At 39.5% G+C, this 13,832-nt stretch overlaps 2 protein-coding genes across 2 annotated transcripts; one reads left to right on the forward strand and one right to left on the reverse strand.

Annotated features, from left to right (window-relative positions):
- The first annotated feature begins 2,200 nt into the window (after window positions 1-2,200).
- Window positions 2,201-4,348, forward strand: LOC114841335. Its single transcript, XM_029126269.1, has 3 exons — window positions 2,201-2,497; window positions 3,254-3,361; window positions 3,498-4,348. The coding sequence occupies exons 1-3, from the start codon at window positions 2,201-2,203 to the stop codon at window positions 4,152-4,154; spliced, it is 1,062 nt and encodes a 353-aa protein (XP_028982102.1). The 3' UTR covers window positions 4,155-4,348.
- A 2,581-nt stretch (window positions 4,349-6,929) lies between these two features.
- LOC107040480 (intraflagellar transport protein 122 homolog) lies at window positions 6,930-12,836 on the reverse strand. Its single transcript, XM_015260576.1, has 4 exons — window positions 12,694-12,836; window positions 12,520-12,629; window positions 8,101-11,369; window positions 6,930-7,447 (listed from the first exon to the last, which is right to left on the reverse strand). The coding sequence occupies exons 1-4, from the start codon at window positions 12,744-12,746 to the stop codon at window positions 7,361-7,363; spliced, it is 3,519 nt and encodes a 1,172-aa protein (XP_015116062.1). The 5' UTR covers window positions 12,747-12,836; the 3' UTR covers window positions 6,930-7,360.
- Between the last annotated feature and the right edge of the window lie 996 nt (window positions 12,837-13,832).

Consider the following 13,832-nt stretch of genomic DNA (forward strand, 5'->3'; position numbering starts at 1 on the left):
TCAGAAACTGTGTTTTAAATGTTTTTTTGTATTTTAGGACATGTTCAATGAGAGCGAATAATTCCAAATCAAAATCATTTAATCAAAAACGCCGGACCCATGACAACCGTAACTGTCCCTTCTCTACTCCCAACTTGACCTTTACCCCACACTCGAAAATATCCGAAGTCACCGGCCCTGTGCTAGTTATGACAATATAGGAAGTGTTTAAATTCCTGCCTAAATTCACTGATTCATCGGGACAATGTGTCACTAATCGAAAGCATCCACAATATATTATTGGCCCTCCTACACGAGGGATCTGTTATCACCCCTCGTTTGGATACAAGTTATTCATCACCCTTCGTGGACAAATTCCTCACCAACCATCGTTTGTTTATCAATAAACATTTAAAAGCCTTTCCACACTCTTCGGGGTAACAATCCCTCGGCGTCCTTCACATTTTATTCATCAAGTACTTTACCTTGCAATTCAATTGCAGTAATTCAACCTAACGTAAATTTTCAAAAGTTAGTCATCATTCTACGTAGTGAAATCAACAGGTTATTCATACAGTGAAATAAACGAAACATTATAAGTGAATTATAGAACATTATCAGTGAAAATTAACATTGGAATGAGTAAACTCATGCGATTATTACGAACGTTTATGAAAGACAATCATCGCAGTATTCGTGAAACTCAGCAATTCTATAGCTTCTATCATCGCCTCTTATAAACAAGCTCCAGTTTGCACTTCCTTCCTCCACGATCGTCGTGAAAATCATTGACCATCTCCAAATATTTGACAGAGAGCCAATGGACTCTAATTTATCATAAGAACTGCAGCGCTATCGATGCATAGTAACATTGTTTTTGAATATTTGTCCCGCTCCATAGTAACCATTAGTTACGAACAGTAACGCTCCTTGATTAACACCCGCCTAGTGAAATGTTGGAAAGAATCTCACATCGATTTAAATTTGTAGACGTCGGAACATATTTACGTCAGTAGTACCCGCCTTCTTGGATAACATTTTACCTCAAAACGTTCATCAATCATGTCCATCGCAAAGTTTTACTCTTGATCTTCTGCATCACAATTCTATTAGGTGAAACTCTAAGTCGTCCAGAAGTCGATTGGTTTGAGAGCGTGACTACACGTTTACTTCCCTCCGGTGATATACATACAGCTGTTATCGTACATGATCTTGACACAGATGATTCTGATAGACTGAAAAAGGAATTCGTGGAACTCAGCAATTCGACAGCTTCTTTCATCGCGTCTTATAAACGAGCTCACAATTATCATAAGAATTGGAACATTCTAGACGCACAGTAACATCGGTCTTGAATATCTTTCCCGCTCCAAAGTTACCATTAGTTATGAACGGTAATGCTCCTTGATTAACACCCGCCTAGTGAAATGTTGGAAAGAATTTCACATCGATTTAAATTTGTTGACCTCGGAACATATTTACGTCAGTAGTACCCGTCTTCTTAAATAACATTTTACCTCAACACGTTCATCAATCATGCCCATCGCAAAGATTTTACTCTTGATCTTCTGCATCACAATTCTATTAGATAAAACTTTAAGTCGTCCAGAAGTCGATTGGTTTGAGAGCGTGTCTACACGTTTACTTCGCTCCGGTGATATACATACAGCTGTTATCGTACATGATCTTGACACAGATGATTCTGATAGACTGAAAAAGGAATTCGTGGAACTCAGCAATTCGACAGCTTCTTTCATCGCGTCTTATAAACGAGCTCACAATTATCATAAGAATTGGAACATTCTAGACGCACAGTAACATCGGTCTTGAATATCTTTCCCGCTCCAAAGTTACCATTAGTTATGAACGGTAATGCTCCTTGATTAACACCCGCCTAGTGAAATGTTGGAAAGAATTTCACATCGATTTAAATTTGTTGACCTCGGAACATATTTACGTCAGTAGTACCCGTCTTCTTAAATAACATTTTACCTCAACACGTTCATCAATCATGCCCATCGCAAAGATTTTACTCTTGATCTTCTGCATCACAATTCTATTAGATAAAACTTTAAGTCGTCCAGAAGTCGATTGGTTTGAGAGCGTGTCTACACGTTTACTTCGCTCCGGTGATATACATACAGCTGTTATCGTACATGATCTTGACACAGATGATTCTGATGTTCTGAAAAAGGAATTATTTGGAAAAATCATGGGGAACATGCCATGTGTAACAGTTAACGTAGACGACGATATTCTTCACTTGAAAAAACTCGATTTTGGTGTTGTATCGAAATCATCGACTTCTCTGCTGTTCATATTCTATGCTGACTATTCTGGAGACAATGTGCAAATATTTAAAGTGATGCATGCGATGAATCGAGTAGCAGATTTTTCCGTTAACTACATTCTCATTATTTTGAGAACATCATCAAATTTGGATAGAGGCGTAGAAAATATCTTGCAACATGCCTGGAGACAATCGATGTTGAACATGGTGATTGCCGAGAATCGTCAGGTAATAGATTCTCAAAGACCCACCAAAGTGCCTGCGAATAATCCGAATTATCTTGGTTGCGGAGACTTGAGATGTTACGGAGTGAACAGCCGAATTGACGAAGATAGCTCAATCCAAGTGATAATGCATCAGTTCAATCCTTTCATAAAAAAATTCTACCACGATGAATTTCACCCGGGGATCGAGTTATATCGTAATTTCGCGAAAAATATGCATGGACATCAAATCAGGGTAACTTTTTCCGATCAACCACCATTTACATACTGGAAAGCACCTGATTTAAAAATGGGAATACGGAAGAGAAACAACAACGCGATGACGGGACCGAATGTTCACGTGATAGAAAACATTGCTCAAGCATTGAACTTTACCATTGCCTATGCCATTTTCATAGAGGATAAATATGAATGGGAGTCAAGACCAAACAACTATGTGAATTCAATAAATACCGTCTTATATTTGTTGAAAAAAAGTGCAACAGACATTTTTGCTAACGCAATGGTTCTTACAACAGATGAAACATTGGATGAATCCCTGAGATCGCCGCTAATCATGACAAATGAACTGACTTTGCTTATGCCAAGTGACTTTAAGTTTAACAAAAAGTTAATGAATAACGCTATTCTGAGTGGCGTTTTAACATTGGCCATCATTATTCTAATTTGGTTCGCAACGATTTTCCTGAAATTTAATGAGAAAATGTGGAAGTTCTCCGTTATATTTGGGTTGATATTTTCTATTACAATAACTCGCCAGCCTTTGAAAACCTTCGAAAGGATCCTATTTATCGTCGTTGTCATACTGGCGTTCATGTATTCGAGTGATATTTACGCTTCATTCACAACTCTTGGTATTGATCCCTTGGTAGAAAATAAATACGAAACATTCGAACGAATTGACGATTCAGATTTGACGCCAATTATTCAATATTTATTGTTCAATAAAACTTTCGAGGGAGCAGCTGGGGCTAAATTAAACTTGAAATTAATTAAATTAAAAGAAAACTGTACCTTATTTTAGCACACGTTTCTGTCCAGAAATGGCAATGGTGCACCGTAATGTTTGCTGTATCATGACTAGAATCGAAGCTGAATATTACAAGTCTCAGAGTCACACGAATGATGGTCAATATAGATTGCAAGTCGCTAAGCCAAGTTTTTGGTCCGATACCGGAGTTTTTCACTTTCGTTGGAATTTGCCTGGTAAAACTAATATGAAAAAAATCATTGAGAATTTTCGCGAAGCGGGTATTTTGAATAAGTTCTATGCAACACCCTACATGCACCCCCAAAATGACCAAAATGATAATGCATACGAGATGGATGAACAATCACAGATTCATCTGCTGAGACAACTAGTCATGCTCGCTGTAATCGGAAATTCACTTGCTGTCATCGTATGTATTGGAGAACTACTCGCTCATCGCTTCAAAAATTCGGTTAAGGGAAAGGTCAAACTCAATCTATGTGGCGTTTTCAGAAGGAGAATGAAACAAATCCAGACCTACTTATTATTGACATATAGAACCTTAAATGTGCAAGTTGTATTGCTCCTCAGGGCAATGCGAAAATACAAAATACAACTCTTGGACCGACGCCGTTGGCCGAAGTGGTTGAAGTCATTTAGCCGGACTGCGGATCGTCAGGCGCAGATTTGAGTCTCGCGCAGGGCCATTGAGATTTCTCATTGATGATTTTTCCCAATCGGATTTCGACCAATGAAAGCGCAGTACTTGAGGCTACCCGACAGTTTTATTTCAGATATTTCCTCTTAGCTTTCGAAAAAATCGTTAGAGATCAGGAAGTTTCCCTACTCTACGTAATATATTTCGCCTGCCAAAGAGATGTGAATCCGGTATACACTGATAGAAAGGATTAATAGACCTATATGGTAATGACGCATGGGGAGTAATAGCGCCTGAATAAATTACTGTACCCTATACCCTCATTCATCCGTTTAAACCAATACATGTAACAGTACGGCATCAATGTATCATATCTACTCTTTTAGACTCCTAATACTATATACGCAGCTTCCAATTCATTAGACTCTAAATACTACAGCAACAGAAACAAAATATAAAATTCTATTCATATGTAAATACTTGGCTGAAGGCCCTCGGGCGATGGTCTATTGACTATTAACAAATGTTCATTCGTTAATAGTTAACAAGTGCACATTTGAGAAGCCTTGTTTGACTCCATTTTCACTTTTCAAGTGAACCATTCATTAACTATAAACAAATATTTATTTGGTCATATTCAGCTCTACCATTTGTTAACAGTTAACGAATCTCATTTGGAATGAATGGATCAGTCTATCAGTGTTGGTGAGCGAGCACGGTAATTTTTCTGGTGCGGCAGAGTTTTAAACACAACGGAGCGGCACGTAAATATCAATTGAATGTAAGTTTCTTATTTCTCGGATTGTAACATTCTCTAATTTTACTTAGAAATTATATAAGCCGTTATAAAACGGGATGAATTGTTTTAAAAAAATCTGTACGTATGTAAACACATAGGGTGTGGATTTTGCGTAATGAATTTTTAGGAAATATAAAATTAATGCGGTCAAATTTATCAACAAAAATATAAAATTCGGGCCCACAGTAGCTATTATTGAGATCACTTTTGGTCTTGAGATTTCATCATTCCAATCTCACGTCCCACACATTGTGATGAAAAATAGGGTTCAACACTCATAGGAAAAGTGTTCTTTGACCCCTGGGAGGGTAGCAATCGCCTTCGATACACGTTGTACACCTCGTACGGGTCAAAAAATGCATTTATTTAAGTGTATGTGTATAACGGTGTATCATATAAGTACGATGTGATGTGTAAAACGTCACAGTTATGCATTTAGAATTGTATATTTCTAACATAAGAAGGTAAAATAAAGGAGTCGTGCCCACATGCACGTCGGTAAGGGTCCTTTAACTTATCTCCCGTGGTTAGAACGGAATTTTTCCCCTCGGCGTCGGGGTGAAAATATATTACCTATGACGTTGGTTGAAATAAACGGCAAAAAAATAGTTGAGCCATTCTTCGAACCAGGCTTGTTGTAATGCCTGTCTGAAAAGTGAACTATCACAAAATTTACAAAAATCTGCATTTGCGTTGAGTAATCTCAAATATTCCGAGTCCTTCGTAATGTTTAGGATTCATATAACACAACAGCTGATCAATCTCACTTTCATAACCGCAGATTCTTTATTTAAGGATAAATCACCGACATTTGCAAGTCTTATTATTAGAAAAATAAATCTTCCAGATAAATAAAGTGTCAATGTGCTCTCCTCAGGATCTGCATTTAATTTATTAAACTTCATGTAGATTATCTAGTGAGATACGATTTACTTTAAATGTGAAACTATTAGATTCACCCAGTCATGCGACAGGTTCCGAGTTCAAAGCCCGGCTGCTATCTAACGATCGCACCACTCTACCCGGTCATTTAAAGTCTTTAAAGTCTTGATCATCATCGCAATATACCCTAACCGGGTCGAAACGATGTAAAATAACGATAAAAAAAAAGATTCACCAAGTAAATTATTTGAGAAATTTCACGAGTTCAACAAACCATTTCGATTTCTTGATTCAAATTTCAGCAGTCATCGATATGTTTGAGATACATGATTCTTCTCACAGCGTTTACGTATCTAGTGAAGGTTTGCAGCTAGATGAAAACAAAACAAACCAATCATTCAATCAACAAATTCGAACAAATTGAAAGATATTCCCACTGCTCCTCATAGGAGCTCCAAATTTACGCTTCCAGCCTTCGACATTCATTTACAGCTAAGAAAATTCCCTCCGTGGAACATTCTGCGGTTATATCCAGCAAAAACTTACACAATTAGTCGAAAAGTAGTAATTGTGATATTGCATTTTCTTTGTTGTGAGGCTTTTGCGGCCATGATTATTGATATCACTGGCTTCCGGATGGATGCCGGGGTTGGTTTCAGTGTTACGCCCAAGTTTCGCGAACATTGTAGTCTGCATCTTCAGGGCTATGAGCCCCGATTCTGAGCTCCGAGGTCTGGAGATAGAGCTTGTATACCCTCCCCTGCGGTGGTGGGGTGTGAGAAGAGGGGGAGGGGCAGCCAATCATTTTTAATTCAGTGGCGAAGTGATAAAACGATTTAAGTCGACTTATCTCCCAGTTGAGTTTCTGAGGAATATTTCCGAATCTAAGGGAGATAGCGAAATTTTCGTAAATACATTTGTTGTAGCTCTCAATCGGCTCTACAAAAAAGGTGTTAAAAACATTTTGCTACCTCCCTTAGATTCCGAGATTTCATTGAAAACTGGTCAATAGTCAAAATTGATTTGTACCGTTTTAACACTTTGCTACTGAATTGATCAGCTGGTCAATTAAAAAACCGGGAGGACAGTTTTCCAAATAGAGTTCACTTGATATCCTCTGTCCCTGTTGAGGTTGTTAGGGTTTTATACATCTCCTTGTATTTTGTTGATTATTATAGATGAATAAATTTGGCCCTGGAGAGGAGTCCTTTCCGCTCTCGAAATATTGGCTGCTAGCTTTCGATTAATTGTATTAGTTATTGCTGGATATGAGCGCAGAGTGACCCACGGAAGGAGTTTTCTTTGATAATTAGAAGCGGTTGATAAATTATTAATTATTCATTAACAGCTCTTTCGAGAAACCGTTTATCAATTTTCCCTCGAAAGGCAACAATCAACTAGACAGTGAAGATCCCTCGCACATATTAGCAACAGGATTTAGATATCCGATGCCTTTATTACTGATCAAAGGGTATCATCCGACCTTCGATCACACATGGTAAATGCTACCAATTTTTTAAATTCAGGTACGTGATGTGATTTTTAATCTAGAGTTCAATCAATTCACTGACGAACTTGAGATCCTGCAGAAGGGACAGTGGCCGTGCCGGAGGAGCGCTAATTCGTAGTCGTCTGCGTGGAAGAACTAGAAGAAATTATTCTCATTAATTTCTCGTCAAGGAAAAAATGTCGAAGGGGATCTAAAGTGGAGTGATAGAACAGGATAAGTCAACCTAACTCGGACTTTGAACTAATGGCTTGAAAAAAATTCCTATGAAAATATTTGCATCTCTTCTCAATGCCCAGACATTTTCAAAAAATAGATTGTCAATTAAAATTGACTTATCTCATTCCACCTCTCCATTGCACACACGAAAAAATTGTATAGAAAAAGCTCGAGAATGCGTGAGGGAATTCTTGGCTTTCTACTGAACTTCTATTACTTTCTCGCCGACTTTCTTGAAAAATTCCACAGCTTATCTGCGTGTTTTTTTCAGTAGAAACTATTTTATAGAAAAAATTCGTAGAATTACACCTCCGTATAGAAATTATTCTGTTAAGTTGATTTTTATAGAAAATCCCAATCAATTTTTTAAAGTTTTTTTTACTCGATTTTGTTCTCCCCACTGAAAAAATATTTAACCCTTCGTTACACACGTCCACGTAATCGCGCCGTGCCCCCCAGGTTGGCGAGCGGAGCGAGCAAGGGGCGGAGCCCCCCATCAGAAAAATAAAATTCTATTGACTTGCTCCATAAAATTTCTTCGTACATGTGCCAAAGTATAATAAAATCCTCACCCTCAGACACGATTTGCAGAAGGTAACCTGGAGATCAGTCAACAGATTCCTATAATACCTAGTCTTGAAAGGCTCTGGCCACTTAACAATTAGCACACTGGATGGTTCCATACTCCTCAAAACCCCCCTGCCAACCTTGATCATCGATCCTCCAGTCTTATCATCAAACTTGATCAGCCTCGCAGTGAACAAGTCAGCCTCATTACGATTTATCGTCAACTGGTCCTCGACGACAGAAGAATTATCAGCAGAAGGCACAGACTCCTCAATCAACTTCTCAGCTTCCTCATCAGTGATAGCATTGTCCAGTTCAAACTCCACGAGAGGGAGAGTCTCGAACATGACAAAAGAGTGTTGGAACTTGAGTCCACATTGGATACACCTGTTGCTAGAAGTATTATTCGCTGGTAGGAGGCTGTTGAACGTCGAGCATCTATAACACAGTGACAGCAGTTCCTCAGGGTCCCTGTACTGATAAGCTCTAGCCCCCAGAGTCGACACTTCAATCTGCGCCTGAAGATGCTCTGGAACCTTCATTCCCCTCAGCCTCTCCAACAGCTGCATCGCTAATTTATTAGCACCAAGAATCCTCGCCTGTTTCACCAGTGCATAAGTTATCGTAAGTTTCGAAATCCCATCGACTCTCATTCCCTGAATCTTCATCAACAAAAATCGAGAGATATTGAAGAGTGCTTCAGGCATTAACGACGTAAAAGGCTCCTCCATGTACTTAAACACCTCATAATACGCATAATACACATCAGCTTTATCAGAATACTCCGTAAATATAATTTTAATCTCCTCGGGATTCTTGTTCAACTCTAAACTCAATTGCGAGAGAAGCCAGTAGAAATAAGAAGCATCCCTGAATCTCCTCTCGCAGACTGCGTTACCCGCCAATGTCGTGAGGACGACGATCGACTCTTCAGGCTGTCCAGCAGTTTGAAAAGCCCTCTGAGCGTCTGAGAATCTCCCAGTCTCTGCCAGCCACCTCGCATATGGTCCATACACCCTGGACTTCAACTTGGGGTTCCTCTCTGCAAGTTCGAAGGCCTCTGGCCAGGCCTGAGCATCAACAAGAACATCAGCAACATCCGGGTCGTCCCCCAGACGACTGAAGATCTCAGCAGCTCCATGAGTCGCTCCCAGTTGCTTCAGCTTCTTCGCAATGATGGACAGACTGTCGCGCTCAGCCTTGTCTAATTGTCTCCCAACCTTTATCAACATATCAATCCATCCGTACTCCGCTATGATGTTTATGGCTCTCTGGATGTCACCAGCTGCTAGAAACATCTCTGCGGCTGCTCGAGGCTCTCCCAAACTCTTCGCCCACTCCGCACGTTTTCGAAGGAGAACTGTTCTATCCTGCGTGTTCCCAGCTGCTATGAACTCTTGGGCTATATCGAACATCCTCAGGTCAGAGTACATGTCAAGAGCGTACTGCTGCAATCCAGCTTTTTGGTAAAGTCTCGCAGCCTCTCGCAGCCTCCCCATCGCCGCAGCAGCTGTCGCCATGCAGGCCTCCTTCCCCCACTCCCCAGACTTCAACTTCTCTTCAATATCAGACACAATTTCAATGTAACGTAGTTTCTTGAGTCTCGCAAATGCAGCATGAGCTATGTTCAACTCCAATTTATCAAGAGCTGCAATTCCCAGAGCCAGCCAATCACTCTCAGCCACCCCGAGACAAGCGATTGCATAAGCCTCATCGAACATTCCAATCTCCAGATATTGGTACATCGTCGAGGACAGTGGAACTTCAACTCTGATGATGTTGGTTCCATTTATGCAGTAGACTTTCGAGCCATTGTGCCCAACGACAAATCCACAGAACTTTTGCTTGTACTCCGGGAAATTTGCGACTTTAGTTGCTAAGTAATCTCTACCGGAGAAGCACATCATGTCCTCGAAGGCACGGTTGAAGGCGACACTCGTGACGTCGTAGAACTCCTGGAGTTTCTCTTCGGTGTAAAGATCGAATACTGATAAAGTGTTGGTTTCACTGACGACAGCCAGTTTTTCTTTGAGTGAACTGACGTCCAAGCAGCGAATAGGGCCCTCGACCTTGGCCAAATGTGCGGGGAACGGGTTGTCCAGGTAAATCTTCATTACTTGACCGCTCTTCAGACCCGCCACCAGGCACTCCTTGCCTGCTGGGCCTCCAACCACTTTGATGTACGTGATAGGGCTATCTAGGATCCACTCTCTCTCTACGACTCCAGTGAACGATAGGCTCTGAAGTCGTTTTTCGAGGCACAACACCAAGTGGTTGGACGTCACCACGAGGAGATTGCAGTCCAGGGTCTGCGGAAGTTTCTCCTGAATCCTGTAGTGCATGCTGTCGTTGGTGCCAGAGGGTTCGTAGATGATCACTCGTTCTGGTAATTGAACTGCTAGTTTGTCTCGGTAGACTGCAATTCTCTGAATCAAATCTTTACATTTAATTCGGACCTTTTGGTTTGTCGTCAGATGCTGGATTATCACGTCAGTCATGTTCTCGCGGTAGGCGTAACGATCCCCGTAGAGACCGTGGACGATGCTCCAGGTCATCTGGAGGTAGGTGATCGTGCCATCCTGGCTTCCCACAGCCACTTGGGATGAGGAGGGGTGGACTGCACAGCTCCAGACCCAGGAGGAGAAACCGTCGCCCACTGTCGCCAGCTGGATCCCCTCGTGGGTCATCAGGAGACATTTTTTATTGCTCCCGGCCACCAGGAGGTACTGGCCTTCAGGAAAATGCGTGATTTTCAGGGGAATGAAGTTCAGAATTCTCTCGCGACCGATTTGTTTGCCGAATAGGGTGTGGAAGGATATGGTTCCGCCCCATTCGGCGATGCAGAGGACGTCCATGTTGGAGTCGTCCTTCAGGGAACCCCAGGATAAACTCCATATGGATGTTGCTCCTGATCTCTCGATTCTCGCTTGTTCTTCGCCGTTTTTGTTTCGGATAGACACGTAGCCAGCTGCTAAGCCAATCGCTAGGTATTGACCGTCTCTTGTCCAGGCGCAGCAGTTGACTCGACCCCCAGACTTGTGTTTTTGGACTGCCTTCTGCTCGGAGGACCAAAAGGCGAGGTCGGATATTGAGCAGCTGACGAGCTGGTGGGACACTGGGTTGAACTGCATGCACTGGACTGCATCGTTGTGGGAATATTTCAGGATTCCTTCGAGCTTTGAGGTCCACACGATCACGCTCTTGTCGGCACCGCCCGACGCAAATTTTTTCCCGTCTCTTGCGTAGCATACGCAGTACACTGTATCCTTATGACCTGAAAGAGAATAAGTTATTGGGGTAGTTTACGAAAATCGATAAATGTTCTTGAAGCCATTTTTTAATTAATTTCATTTTTAACGAAATTTATTGCAAGAACAATAATTTTCTTACAATAGGCCATCGCCCGATGGCCTTCAGCCAACGATTTACATATGGGCTTAACGTTTGCGTTCTATTTTATCAATTTTTTAATTCACAAGGCAAGTGGGATTTCTAGACGGCGAGAAATTTTATAGTATAATTCTAGTGCTAACGTGGGAAAAAAGGGCGCAAAATGACGGCCAAGGAAAAGATTCCAGTGCCGGCAGTAGAAATTTTATTGAGTAGCACGTGCATGTATTTCGCTGTTATATGAAATTTTCACAGAAATCCCCAGATATTTTATCAGAAATTCCTAGAAATTTTATCTTAACAGCATAGCCGATGCATTGGGATTTGTTCCAGTATTAACACTAGAATTTCTCTAAAGAATTAATAACTAATAGAATTCTCTGTGCATTGAAAATTCTATTAGTTTCTCAACAATTCTAGTGAAAAATTAGTTTATTCAAGTGTTTTTTTTAATGAAAATGTTTAATGCAGAATACTTAGAAAAAAATGAATTATTCGGCAGACAACTTATTTCATTGGATTTTTTTCGTATAAAAACTTCGCGGTATACATTTTCTATGTTCGTTCCACTGCAGTTTGTTTCTTCTTGCTGTAAAAAATTAATACTACAATAAAAATGTTTTATGGTAGCTATTTTATAACAAAAAATGATAAAATTTGATTCCGGACAATTTATCCCATTGAAATATTTCCTATTAAAATTTCTCGGCTTGAGTTTTCTTGTTTTATTTTTCCAATGAAAAGAAAAAAAAATGAAAGAAAAAGAACATCTTAATTGCATGAGATGAAAATATTTTAATTTTTTCTACAAAATAATTTCTGATGAACATTCTCTATTGAAAAAGAAACGTGCGAGGATTTTTCTATAAAATTACTAAAAAACTTAGACAATTTTCAATAAAATTCAATCAAATTTTCCAGCGAATGCGTTAGATTTTTCTTTTAAATTTTTCCGTGCGTGTCACCAAAAAGTGAACGAGTAACTGAATTGTTCAATAGTTTGTTTTGTCCCACGATCAAATCCATTTATTTACCTTTTAAAGTTTGAATCAACACCCCCTTCTCTGATTCATACACAAGTACTTGCTGGCCAGCAGCAACAATGAGTTGACTCCCATCAGGATTAAAACACAGATCATAAATGCTAGAATTACGAACATCAATGAATTATTCAACATCGCTAAAATAGTAAAAATACAAATATTTACCATTGCTCCGTTTTATCCTGGACTTTATCCACCCAAGTTGGGTGTGCCCGCATCTTGAGCAACAATGAACTCCAACAACAGCTAACAAACTTTCTTGTTTGTATCCTCCGATATCACGGAGTTGTCAAATTGATCTGTTATGCCGTTACCACGGAAACGCAATGAACTTTCGCAAGTCCGCAAAGTCTAGTTTCACGCCGCCCAAACTCTAACCTCAACATAACTCAGATGTTAACTTTTAATCGAGACTAGATACATATGCGTCATATGACGGTCACATGACGAGGCGTTTATTAAGGATGTCAAAATTTCCACCCCCTTTTCTGTGACCCCACAACTTGCAAAATAAAAATAAATCATTCTGCATCTATATAGATGCCACTTCATTTTTTCTTCATGAATTTTTATTTGAAATCCATTTTGTATTAGCCTAATACACATAATGACGTGCAAGTTGAGAGCATTTTTCATATGAGTTTTTTTATCTGATTATTAGTTTGGTTTTGTACTTTCAAAAATTTAATTTTGTTGAAACTTGAGACTTGTTGTATGGCTTTCTTATCATTCAAAAGGGCTCAAAAAGATGTTTTCTATTTTTTTTCAAATTTTATTACGCCCCCAAAGTAATTTTTTTCATTTTGTCGGTTTTTGCCAAAATTTCGCGTCTCAGCAGAAATCAGTTATTTTCGGGTGTTCAATAGGTAATTCCAACGGAAATTTTTCGTCTCCGATTAAATAATAATAATTCAGGGTTTTTGTTCTATCCAAATATTTTATCCATATTTTTTTTTTCACATTTCGTTTTAAATTTTTTTTCCCAATTTCTCATTTTGTAATTTTTTTATTCCAAAATTTATTATTTATGGTCCCTAATTAATGGTCCATGAATGGTCGATAAATGATGAATTTTTAAATGAAAAAATAAAAAATACAAAATTGGAAAAAGGAAAAAAAAGAAATTTGAAAAAAAAATGGCTAGAGCGAATCCGCGTCCCAGTCCCTTTTTTCAATGTTTCATAAAAATAGTCACATTGGATAAAGAAATAAAAAAATATCCAATCGAGCTGGGGAAAGGAGGTAACACACAAAATTTTCTACTTTCTTAGCGATTTTAAAACACTTTCGACGACGTGAGCTAA

Source organism: Diachasma alloeum, unplaced genomic scaffold, assembly GCF_001412515.2.
Source record: "Diachasma alloeum isolate Michigan unplaced genomic scaffold, Dall2.0 Dall_scaffold_00336, whole genome shotgun sequence".
Classification (NCBI taxonomy): Eukaryota; Metazoa; Arthropoda; class Insecta; order Hymenoptera; family Braconidae; genus Diachasma; species Diachasma alloeum.

Coding starts and splice junctions, on each gene's coding strand:
- LOC114841335 (XM_029126269.1), top strand. CDS start 2,201: ATGCCATGTGTAACAGTTAACGTAGACGACGATATTCTTCACTTGAAA. Junction 2,498..3,253: donor TGATTGCCGAGAATCGTCAG/GTAATAGATTCT, acceptor ATAACTCGCCAG/CCTTTGAAAACCTTCGAAAG. Junction 3,362..3,497: donor CTCTTGGTATTGATCCCTTG/GTAGAAAATAAA, acceptor TTAAATTAAAAG/AAAACTGTACCTTATTTTAG.
- LOC107040480 (XM_015260576.1), bottom strand. CDS start 12,746: ATGCGGGCACACCCAACTTGGGTGGATAAAGTCCAGGATAAAACGGAG. Junction 11,370..12,519: donor GTTGATTCAAACTTTAAAAG/GTAAATAAATGG, acceptor ATTCTCTTTCAG/GTCATAAGGATACAGTGTAC. Junction 7,448..8,100: donor TCTGCAAATCGTGTCTGAGG/GTGAGGATTTTA, acceptor AATTTCTTCTAG/TTCTTCCACGCAGACGACTA.